Below are 12,626 nucleotides of genomic sequence, written 5' to 3'. Positions count from 1 at the left end.
TATTACTTTAAACCAAAGCTGTCAGTTCTTAGACCAAGTCATACTTTCTTATGTATAAGAAAATGTTGAAGTTACAAATTGAGGTATAAGTTGAATGGATGTAAATCATTAAGTAGCTTATCTGCTTATTTATATCTTTGTTTTGTTTATCTCAGAACTGAGAAAAAATGCAGTCTTTTATTGGTTAGTTGGCTGGTTTTTCCATTTTGTCTTTCCAAGGAAAGCATCATATTTTGATTTGGGTCATGTCATGCAGCATGCTCTCCTGGGTCACTGTCCATTTTGTGCTGTTAATGCCAAGTTAGGGACTTTCATGCTGTTACCTAGTGTGTATTAGTTCAGTTGTTTGGCAAGCTTTGTAAGGATTGTTGGGTCCTGTATGTTTGATAAACTGCAGATAGAGTAAGCAGAGTGTCATTGTTAGCTTTGGGGCATTGCCCTTGTAAATGCTTCCTCAGGAGTGGTCTCTATCGAACTCGATATTCTCCTCCTCAGGGGTAGGAGGGTGCAGCCATTAGGTGTTGTTTTTCTTCTTGAAATCACGTTTATATCCAAGATGGATAGCTGTTTGTGCCTCTTACACACCTGTGTGCAGCAACAGCTTTATGACCAAAATTTGGTCTCTTCTGTTGTTCCTGAGCAGAACTATGTCTGTATTTTTTTAAATTTATCAATTGTCAAAATAAAATATGTGGGAAATGTAATTCCTTTCTTTTTGAGCCTTTCTTTGTGAAATATGTGATACTTTCAAACTTTTTCTGGAGCACAGATTAAAAGAAAACTGATTTTAGTTTTTCTAAACATTTAAAGAGAATTTTTACACTTCATAGTCTTAAAAAAACTAAAAAGCATTGTTACTATTTTGCAAAAGAGGAAATTAGGGCATGGAGTGAGGTCCCTCTCCATGGAGTGCATGCTTGTTCAAGTTCCTAGCATGGTAACTGGTAGACCATTCTTTTGAGTCCAGAAGTATGTTTGCTTCCTTCTTCACTCTAAGGCCAGATGTGATTGATCCCATAAAAGATGGTGTAGTCAAGGGACAGTGAGGTTTCTTTAGAGGGAAAGATGAAATGAAAAGTGATTTTGTGTAGGAAGTGGCCACTGAAATAGGCTTTAAAATATTATCCCCTTCTCTTTTATATGCGTATACACATTTGCAAGGGACTGAAAAGATTCAAATATTCCTTAGGATTCAGTGACCATTTAACAAATGACAAAAGTCTACTTGAGAACATAAAGCATACTTAGACTTTCTAACTAAATATGAAGTTGTGTTGTACTGAAAGCATTAACATTCAGAAAATGCAAGAGGTTGTTTCGAGTAGAATGTGGGATGGAAAGCTAAAGTTTGATGACCTGACTAATCAGATAGGAGTTAGTTAAGAAAGCTGAATCAGCTTTTGGATTTGAAGAGGTAAGATATAATAGCTATAAAGATAAAGATGTAAGGATATTTCAGCAGCATGGAATGGCATGAAACATTACAATTGATATGAGAGAAATAACGTATTGACACTCATTTGATGGTAGTTAAAATTGTTTTATAGAAGGAAGAGTAGACAGAGGACAGTTTAAGCAGGGATGGATCCAAGAGGCTTTCTAAAAGAAAAATAGTTTTGACATAGGCATCACTGATAGGCCATACAAATACCTCCAGCATGGTGACCCCAGGAAAACTTGAGGAGGTGGCAGTTTGTGTGATGGTGGAGAGAAAAAGAAAGTGTTATACTCTGTTTAAATAAATTTCAGCTACCTGTGGATTATCCAGAGTCTAACAACCTTGTATATTTAGTTAGGAGGAAAATACAAGTGAGACAAGCTCTTGGAAATTTGTGCTCTTAGATTACACAGGACGGCACAGGAACTGTGACTATGTTGTGGGGATAATCTGTCTCTTTAAGTGGTCCTTTAGTTAGACATGCAAGAATTGTCTATCATCTTCTGCTCATTCCTTCAGAGGAATTTTCTGAGCTTTCTTTTTTTACATATATTGTACATAATCCGTTTGAATTATGAATCTATTAGTTGAAATAATTTAAACTTCTTGTTATAATTTGGTTAGAATTAATGATTACAAATTGAGAAGCATGCCAAAGCTTTCCTGCTCTTGGGCATATAGAGAAAGGTATTATTTATTAAAATGAACACATGGAACTTAGAATCTCTTAGAAACCCTTCATATCTTATATTTTTCCATGTTTTCAAAAGGCTAGACTTGTACTTTATTTTTTTTCACACTACAATCCTTATTTTCTCCCTTTGTACCTTTTTAAAAACAATTAAATAAACTTTTTTGGCACCAGTACTGCTTTTGAGGGAAGATGATGAAACTATTATAAGATCATTTTGGCAAATACAGTATTCAAGTTCTGAATTAACTTTGAAAAAGAGTTAAAGTGTCTAGTGAAATCACTTGCTTCTGTAAGGCAGATACAAAGAAAATCATTTTTGTACACTGATGCATTTTTGCTTATATGACAGAAATTGTTTTTTACATTCCAATTCTACTTGGATATGGCAAATGATTCTGCTATTTTCAGTGATTTCAAAGGGACTTTCTCAATTTTAGCTGCTTATTTTACACTGAAGCATAATTTAGAAACCTTCTTTAGTTACCAAATCTGCTTACAAACACATTGAAGAACAATTTTTTTCAGTTTTTATAAGCAAGATTTGAGTCCATTTTATTTTTTATTTTCCCCTAGTTTTGAGCTAAAATGACAAATAAAATTGTATATATTTGAGATATACAGTGAGATTACTTGATATATGTATATGTGATGAAATGATTACCACAGTCAAATTAGTTAACACATCTGTCACCTTAGAGTTAACCTTTTTTTTTTTGTGGTGAGAACACTTAAGATCTACTCTCAAGAAATTTCAAGTAGACTGTGCAGTGTTATTAACCATATTCACCATGCTACACGTCAGATCCCCAGAACATACTCATCTTATCTGAAAGTTTGCACTCTTTCACCAAACATCTCCCCTTTTCCCCAGCTCCTATCCCCTAGCAACATCCATTACACTAATCTGAGTCTGTTTTAGGACAGTACCTTTAAGTAGCATCAACCTGCTCTAAAAAGCTTGTATTGTCTTTTGTAATATCTGTAAAGTGATAAGGCTAGAAATATATTCAAATTCAGATTTTTTTAATCTTACTGAGGGATTATAAATTGAAGATCTCAGGATATGTCATGTGGCAGATGTGAAAGCGAGGGAAAAGTCTAGATTGTGATTTTGCACTTAGCCCATTCTAATGAATTGAGCAAGTGATAGATACAAGAATTAGACTCTCGCTGTTGTAAGAGGACAACCCTAGTTATCCTACTTACTGTGAGGTAGAGCGCAGCGAGAAGCTTGACAGGAAGGGATGACTTAAGCAGACTAAGTTTGCTCTTAAACTAAGCCAAGTCCTCCTCCTTCACCTGGGATGGGACAGGTGAAGTTAGTCTAGCTGAAGTTCCACGGCGACACAGGGGGATCAGGGAGAAAGAAGCAAGCCTCTCCTCTCAAACAAGGCCAGCCAGCTTTCTCAAGAGGTACGTCTGAGGAATTCCTCTGATTTTAATGCATTTATGCTGTCATGAATGCAGTTCTGGACTGAGAATCCTAATTAGTCTCAACTTGGACAAATCCCTTAACTTGTGGTCCTTTTCTCTAAATGAGGACGTGGACTAGGTCAGGCTTTTTCTACCTATAGCTTCGTAGGCTCATACTGCACCTTCCAGTAGCTAATACTTAATGCCAACATTGTCTAGTTATTACTTGGATTTTAAGGTGAAAAATAACATATTTACATATCGATGTACTTTATCAAATGTAACCAAATACTATCTATTGGAGATTATATCTAAACAAGCAAAGATTTGAGCATAGAACTGGGACAATTTGCTTCAATACTTTTTTGCTTTTAGTTATTAAAATAGCAATATGTTAGTTTAGCACACTTAAAAAATAGAGGCTAGTAGAAATATAAATCATCCATAATCAATTTTAAAGAACCATATAAAGCAATCATTGTGTTTCCCCAACCACATGGGGTAAGTTATAATACAATAAGGTACTTTCTAAAAGCATCTTTTCTAAACTTGTGTATCCCTTCTGTGGACTATACTAAGGAAAATCACATCTTTATTAATGCCTGACCTTTGTCATGAATCACAACTTTGCTTTCTTCTAATGAGCCAGGTATTTAGTGGGCCCTTATAAGCTTTCTTTTCCCACACTGATTGTTGAAACCACAAACCAGGTACCTACTTCTATTTATATCACTAATAAGGCCTTCTTGAGTCTTTATCAATTGAAAGAATGTTCAGTGAAATGACAAAGGATTTCAGCATCATTATCCCCTTAACTTTTCTTATACAAGCAAAAGAGTTGTGGCAGGAGCCAGATATATTAGCTTGTGCATAGTTTGTGATATCAGTCTTGGCATAGGATTATTTTCTTCACAGAACTATAAATGTTGTCTTGATATCTGTTGACAGGAACATTTTTTCACATACCTCTCATTGCCAATTGTAGGCAAATATATTTTTAAAAATATAGGTATTGATGGGACGTATCTCAAAATAATAAGAGCTATCTATGGCAAACCCACAGCCAATATCATACTGAATGGGCAAAAACTGGAAGCATTCCCTTTGAAAACTGGCACAAGACAGGGATGCCCTCTCTCACCACTCCTATTCAACATAGTGTTGGAAGTTCTGGCCAGGGCAATCAGGCAGGAGAAGGAAATAAAGGGTATTCAATTAGGAAAAGAGGAAGTCAAATTGTCCTTGTTTGCAAATGACATTGTATATCTAGAAAACTCCATTGTCTCAGCCCAAAATCTCCTTAAGCTGATAAGCAACTTCAGCAAAGTCTCAGGATACAAAATCAATGTGCAAAAATCACAAGCATTCTTATACACCAATAACAGACAAACAGCCAAATCATGAGTGAACTCCCATTCACAATTGCTTCAAAGAAAATAAAATACCTAGGAATCCAACTTACAAGGGATGTGAAGGACCTCTTCAAGGAGAACTACAAACCACTTCAAGGAGAACTACAACGAAATAAAAGAGGATACAAACAAATGGAAGACCATTCCAAGCTCATGGGTAGGAATAATCAATATCGTGAAAATGGCCATACTGCCCAAGGTAATTTATAGATTCAATGCTATCCCCATTAAGCTACCAATGACTTTCTTCACAGAATTGGAAAAAACTACTTTAAAGTTCACATGGAACCAAAAAAGAGCCCGCATCGCCAAGTCAGTCCTAAGCCAAAAGAACAAAGCTGGAGGCATCATGCTACCTGACTTCAAACTGTACTACAAGGCTACAGTAACCAAAACAGCATGGTACTGGTACCAAAACAGAGATATAGATCAATGGAACAGAACAGAGCCCTCAGAAATAACGCCGCATATCTACAACTATCTGATCTTTGACAAACCTGAGAAAAACAAGCAATGGGGAAAGGATTCCCTATTTAATAAATGGTGCTGGGAAAACTGGCTATCCATATGTAGAAAGCTGAAACTGGATCCCTTCCTTACACCCTATACAAAAATTAATTCAAGACGGATTAAAGACTTAAATGTTAGACCTGAAACCATAAAAACTCTAGAAGAAACCCTAGGCAATACCATTCAGGACATAGGCATGGGCAAGGACTTCATGTCTAAAGCACCAAAAGCAATGGCAACAAAAGCCAATATTGATAAATGGGATCTAATTAAACTAAAGAGCTTCTGCACAGCAAAAGAAACTACCATCAGAGTGAACAGGCAACCTACAGAATGGGAGAAAATTTTTGTAATCTACTCATCTGACAAAGTGCTAATATCCAGAATCTACAAAGAACTCAAACAAATTTACAAGAAAAAACAAACAACCCCATCAAAAAGTGGACGAACAGACACTTCTCAAAAGAAGACATTTATGCAGCCAAAAAACACATGAAAAAATGCTCATCATAACTGGCCATTAGAGAAATGCAAATCAAAACCACAATGAGATACCATCTCACACCAGTTAGAATGGCAATCATTAAAAAGTCAGGAAACAACAGGTGCTGGAGAGGATGTGGAGAAATAGGAACACTTCTACACTGTTGGTGGGGCTGTAAACTAGTTCAACCATTGTGGAAGTCAGTGTGGCGATTCCTCAGGGATCTAGAACTAGAAATTCCATTTGACCCAGCCATCCCATTACTGGGTATGTACCCAAAGGACTATAAATCATGCTGCTATAAAGGCACATGCACACATATGTTTATTGTGGCACTATTCACAATAGCAAAGACTTGGAACCAACCCAAATGTCCAACAATGATAGACTGGATTAAGAAAATGTGGCACATATACACCATGGAATACTCTGCAGCCATAAAAAATGATGAGTTCATGTCCTTTGTAGGGACATGGATGAAATTGGAAATCATCATTCTTAGTAAACTATCGCAAGAACAAAAAACCAAACATCGCATGCTCTAACTCATAGATGGGAATTGAACAATGAGAACGCATGGACACAGGAAGGGGAACATCACACTCTGGGGACTGTTGTGGGTTGGGGGGAGGGGGGAGGGATAGCATTAGGAGATATACCTAATGCTAAATGACGAGTTAATGGGTGCCGCACACCAGCATGGCACATGTATACATATGTAACTAACCTGCACATTGTGCACATGTACCCTAAAACTTAAAGTATAATAATAAAAAAAAAAAAACAAGCTTTAGGTTATTGTTACCTAGTATCTGGATCTAATACTATATAAAATAAGGCATTTAATGTTTTTTTATGATTGACTTATTTAGACTGAACTTCTTTCCAGATTTACTTTTTAGATTATGTGCTTAGCTTACATTTTTTAGCTGCAGCTTTCTCACTTATTTCTTGGCATCATGACTGTTATACTTACTTAATGTGGTGAAAGATGGTTAAGGGCTCAAGTTAAAAGGAGGATTTAAAAAACTGTATATTCCATTTTTAGTAATTCTTCAAATTTATATTCTCTTTACTATTAGAAACTGCAAATAAAAATAACCTTAGTTTTTGCTTTCATTTCATCATGGTAATTCTAAGGTACTCTAAGTGTTAAGATATATACACAATCAATGTACAAATACTGTGAGCTATATAGGATCTGAGTCTGGAATGACGGTTTATAACTTCTATGGATAGCTAATGTTGTGTTACATGTACTGATATGGAGGCTACCCAGGTATGGGCACTTCATGTTACTTCACAGAAGAGAAATTGATGGTAAGGAAAAGAGTTATCTGACCTCACCACGTAAGTATTTTTCACCTAAGAGGTGCCAAACACATCACTTTGTGCTTTTTCAGTCTTAGAAGGTCGGTCTGCTCATTATAAACCTGTAGGTGAAATTGTACTTGCTTTCCACGGATTTTGTTATATTTAATGTTGTATTCTGAAGCAATCTCAGCATACTGGCACAATTTTTTAGTGTTCTTCCTTGATAGGAGGTACGATAGAGAAAAATCTTTTAATACTTCTAATTTTTTAGGCACTATTAAAATTTATGTGTGCCATTTGGAACATTAAAAATATCTTTATTATGAATCAAGAAATGCAAAATATCACAATAAATTATAGTTAAGGTGGTATATTTTAGCCTTCCTAACATTTGGGCAATGAGGGAATTGGCCTTATGGGAACCTTAAACTCCTAAATGGGCCTCAAGTCAATACTGCTCCTTTGAGTTACTGATTTATATAAATGATAACAATTCCTTTAAGAAGTGGAAATGCCGTTTAAAAAAACTGCTGTAACTCCCAAGATATGGAGTCTTTTCTAGTTATCCTAACTAGTATAATTTTGTTTTAAACCTCCTTGTTTAAGGATATCTTGTGTGTATGTTGCCTGTGTTTCGTTTTCCGTACTGTAACATTAATAAGTAAAATAATTTACTGATTCATAGGTGGCACCTTCATTGGAGAGTACTGAATTTCAGCCGCTTGTGCAGTCAACAACACTTCTACCTGAAGCCTCCCATGACCCGTTTGTGGCTCAAGGTATACTTTTAGTGAAGACATTCTACTGTCAAAAAGAAAAATGACAAGTTGGTCCAGACAGATATTTTGAAAGTAAATGCTTAAAGAACAAAATTTTAATGAAATAAGTAGACCATTATGAAATACATTTAGAACCAATGTATCAGAAATTATTAAAATAAATGCTTTTAATTAATAAATGGAATTTGGCACTTAATAGTCCAATTCCTGTGTGACTCCTTATTAGGCACTCGTAGGTATTTGACATTTGAATTTGGGAACTGATGGGTATAACTTAACTTTATTTTTTTCCCTTCTTTTGAGAAAACACGTTGCTACAAGTAATCCACTTGAAAGTAAAGTGATTCTGGTTTTAAGTATTTTCTAAGGCTATGCTTCCATTTAAAGGCACATAAAATGTATTGAGTCTTTATTTTATTAGAAATGCACAATACACAACTTGGGACTTATTTTTAATAATGGCAGTATATAAATTTTGCTCCTTGTACTGGGAACTGCTTCCAACCCTGCTGTGCTTCAAATTTGCAACTTTGCTTTTTTTTTTTTTTTAAATTCTAGAGAGTATATAAGCCTTATTCAGTAGCATTAAATTCCTGACTTGAAAGGACTATACTACCTAAAAAGAAAGTAATTTTAAACACTGGCATACATATAAGTATATGCAGAAAAATTGCTTTCTGAAACATTTAGAAAAACTTGCTGAATTAAAACTTTGAACTTTGATTACAATATTTGTTCCAATGATTTCCTAAACAGTGTTCCGTTTTGGTTTTTAGTAATTCATGTTCACTATATATAAAATTGTTTAACTGTAGAAAATACTCATTTGATCTTCTTAAGAACAAAAGGAGCAAACTCAGATTATTTAAATGGCTAAGGACATAGGGCATGAAATGAAATTCGATCATGAATTTCATGAACATTTATCTCTAAAAGCATGTTGCCTTACTCTGATTTTTAACAGCTTTATTGAGATATAATTCACATACCATATAATTCACTTGTTTAAAGTGTATGCTTTATTGGTTTTAAGTATATTCAGAGTTGTGCAACTGTCACCACGATCAATTTTAGGATATTTCCATCATCCTGCAAAAAAACCCTATACCCATTAGCAGTCACTCCCTGTCTCCCGCATTCTTGGCACTCTACGGAATCACTAATCTACTTTCCTTCTTTATAGATTTGCCCGTTTTGGACATTTTGTATGAATGGAATCATATAACATGTGGTCTTGTGTGACTGGCTTCTTTCACTTAGTGTGCTGTTTTCAAGGTTCATCCATGTTCTAGCATGTATCAGAACTTCATTTATTTATTGACAAATAATATTCCACTGTATGAATATATTACATTTACCCATTCATCACGTGATATAGGCATTTTTGTGGACATACAGGCTTTCTGTTTTTTGTTTGGATTACCCTTGATTTTAAATTTATTTTATTTTCAAGTATTATGCTTTATTTTTATTTTTATTTTTTTTTGAGGCAGTCTCACTCTGTTGCCCGGGCTGGAGTGCAGTGGCGCAATCTTGGCTCACTGCAGCCTCTGTCTCCTGGGTTCAGGTGATTCTTCTGCCTGAGCCTCCTGAGTAGCTGGGATTACAGAGGTGCGCTGCCACACCTGGCTAATTTTTGTATTTTTAGTAGAGCCTGGGTTTCATCATATTGCCCAGGCTGGTCTCTAACCCCTGACCTCAGATGATCCACCTGCCTTGGCCTCTCAAAGTGCTGGGATTACAGACATGAGCCACCATCCCCGTCCACAAATAGTATGCTTTAAATGTATATTTATGCAATTTTACTCTTTGCCAATCATTTCAGCACATATATATGACCAAAAAAAAAAAAAAAAAGCATATAGAAGAAAGAATACCCACAGAAAGGGGAGGCATGAACAGAGGATTAATCCTCACAATTTTTTGGTGATGTATGACGCTATCAGGTATATTCCTTTTTTTTTCACAACTTGGAAATAAGAGATCAGGGTGTCAAATGTCCTCCTTAGTTTTACAAAATAAATTAGCAAGAAAATTGAAAAAATGTGTATCAATTTATATTCTGAACTAGCTCTCTTTACAGAAAAATTCAAAAAAGGTTTCTATATGCTTGCTCTAGAAGTGCTGAAGATATGTAATACATATTTTATGAATACTGAAAGATTTCCCTTGAAATCATTTGGACAATTTTCATTAGAATTATCTCAATTTAGTTTTTTCCACTTTTATTTCCAAAGATTTATCATTATTTTTTAAGAGACAGGGTCTAGCTCTGTCACCCAGGCTGGAGTGCAGTGGCATGGTCATAGCTCATTGTAGTCTCCAATGCCTGGACTCAAGTAATCCTCCTGTCTCAGTTTCCCAAGTGGCTGGGATTACAGGCATAATATTTGAGGGGAAAAGAACACAAACTCTCATGTAAAAGTAAGCAGAAAACATGAAAAGATAATTCACAAAGGACCTAAAAGTAGCCTTTATCTTTGGAAAAATATTATACAAATTAATACTACCCGAAGATACTTTTTTATTTATTAAATTGCCAACAATCAAGTATTGGCAGTACATTCTTTTGGCAAGGCTGTGGAAAATGAGCGCTTTCATACATTGTTAGAGAAAATGCAAATTAGTATAATTTTGGAAGGGAATTTGGCAATACATAACAAAACTATGTATTTACCTTTGATTAAACAATTCCACTTCTAGGAATTCTCTTTTATTTATCTCCAGCAATATAAAAATACATATGTACTTGGTAATTTAGCAAGCATTGTTTGTAATTATAAAACATGGAAACAACACAAATGCCTGTAAGTAGAAGGATAGTTTTTAATAAATATATAACAATATATAGATAATGATAAACATATAACAAAATTATTTATAAATAAAATTTATTTTTAAAATAACAATGGAGAACTACAGCTATTAGAAAGAGGGGGCTGGGCACAGGAGCTCACACCTATAATCCTAGAACTTTTGGAGGCTGAGGTGGGAGATACTTCTCGCGATAGTGAGACTGTATCTTTACAAAATATAAAATAAATTAGCCAGGCATGGTGGCACACACCTGTGGTCTCAGCTACTCAGGAGGCTGAGGTGGGAGGATCACTTGAACCCAGGCTTTGAGGCTTCAGTGAGCCATGATTGCACCAGACTCCAGCCTGGGCAACAGAGAGACCATTTCTCCAAAAAAAAAAAAAAAAAAAAAAAAGGAGAAGGGAGGATATCTTCAAACAGATATAGAACAAATTTTAGGAAATATTGTCAAGTGAAGAAAGAAGCACAATGATAAAGAGTATTTATAGTTTATTATATTTACAGTTTTCTACTTTTGCATATGAAAGAAGGGGAAATTTAAAATACATGTATCTATTTGTGTAGAAAGAAAACAGGAAGGAACAGCTGGAAATGAATGAGATTAATTATGAGAATGGGTGGGAGTTAGTTAGGAAATAAGAGAGGATGGGAACAGTGTAGAGGAGATTGAGGGGTGGGATAGTGACCCTTCTCTGCATGTATCTTCTTGTATAGGTTGACTTTTATAACCATGTATGTTTTACTTGCTGAAAAGAAAAATAAAATCAACAAAAATGGGAAACAATAACATGGAATACAAACAAATTAATCCAGCTACATTTCACATGAATAGCATTGAAGTAAGAGAGGAAGTAACCCCAGTAACTCTCAGACATATTTTTAGGACTTTAGTCCTCAGACTATTGGCAAAAAGAACTGTAACCAAGCATTGAACTCTAGTTACTAGTTTTATTTTTTGCAGTATTATTAGTTAGGAATTCTGAAACTACTTATTGTGTTCATAAGGCAAGGCAAATAAGTAAATATATTGTAGACAATGAAAGCCAGATTTTTTACTATCACATAAGAGAAATTACAAATATGGAAGGAGGAAGATGTTTAATGTTGGATTATATTTGGAGTGTTGGATTATATTTGGAGCTTTCAGTATGAATCAATTATTTTGTTTTTTAAGAGATGAGGTCTCACTCTGTCATCCAGGCTGGAGTACAGTGCTGTTGCGACCTCCTGGGCTCAAGTGATCCTCCCACCTCATCCCGAGTAGCCAGTATTAAAGGAATGTGCCGCCATGCCTGGTTAATTTTTAAATCTTTTTGTAGAGATAGGTTTCTCTATGTTGCTCAGGCTGATCTTGAACTCCTTGCCTAAAGTGATCCTCCTACCCTAGCTTCACAAAATTCTGGAATTACAGGCAAATTAATGATTTTTAACTCATAGATAAAATATATGTTTATGTGCCCAGGGGTATGTATGTGCATGCGTATGTGTATACACACACGTTTTCTAGCTTAGAAACAATGACACACTAAATAGCAATGTATACATTTAGTGCCCAAATCTTGCTTTCCAAACTCCATTCTCCACTTTAGGGAATCTACACTTTGGAACAAATATCCAATTTTAGAGCTTGGGCGAGGAAAGAACAAGATGAACCTGGAACATCTTGCTGTGCCAGAAAGTAAAGGAATGCTCAAAGGTTAATGGAGGTGTTAACTAATGTAGAGTGCAGTTACCTTATTACTGTTCTAAAGTCTAAAAGTATTTT

The 12,626-nt window shown here is 35.2% G+C and overlaps 1 protein-coding gene across 4 annotated transcripts in view; it reads left to right on the top strand.

Annotated features, from left to right (window-relative positions):
- RTTN (rotatin) overlaps positions 1–12,626 on the top strand; it is a 204,872-nt gene that overhangs the window by 133,212 nt on the left and 59,034 nt on the right. For all 4 annotated transcript variants that reach the window (XR_010124196.1, XM_054460788.2, XM_063653821.1 and 1 more), the window contains one exon: positions 7,951–8,044. Coding sequence is in view for 3 of the 4 variants with exons in the window: in XM_054460788.2 (XP_054316763.1) it covers positions 7,951–8,044 (94 nt within the window). In the remaining variant the exon portion in view is untranslated. The remainder of the gene's footprint in view (positions 1–7,950; positions 8,045–12,626) is intronic.

Source organism: Pongo pygmaeus, chromosome 17, assembly GCF_028885625.2.
Source record: "Pongo pygmaeus isolate AG05252 chromosome 17, NHGRI_mPonPyg2-v2.0_pri, whole genome shotgun sequence".
Taxonomy (NCBI): Eukaryota; Metazoa; Chordata; class Mammalia; order Primates; family Hominidae; genus Pongo; species Pongo pygmaeus.
This window is presented reverse-complemented; position numbering and strand designations above follow the sequence as displayed.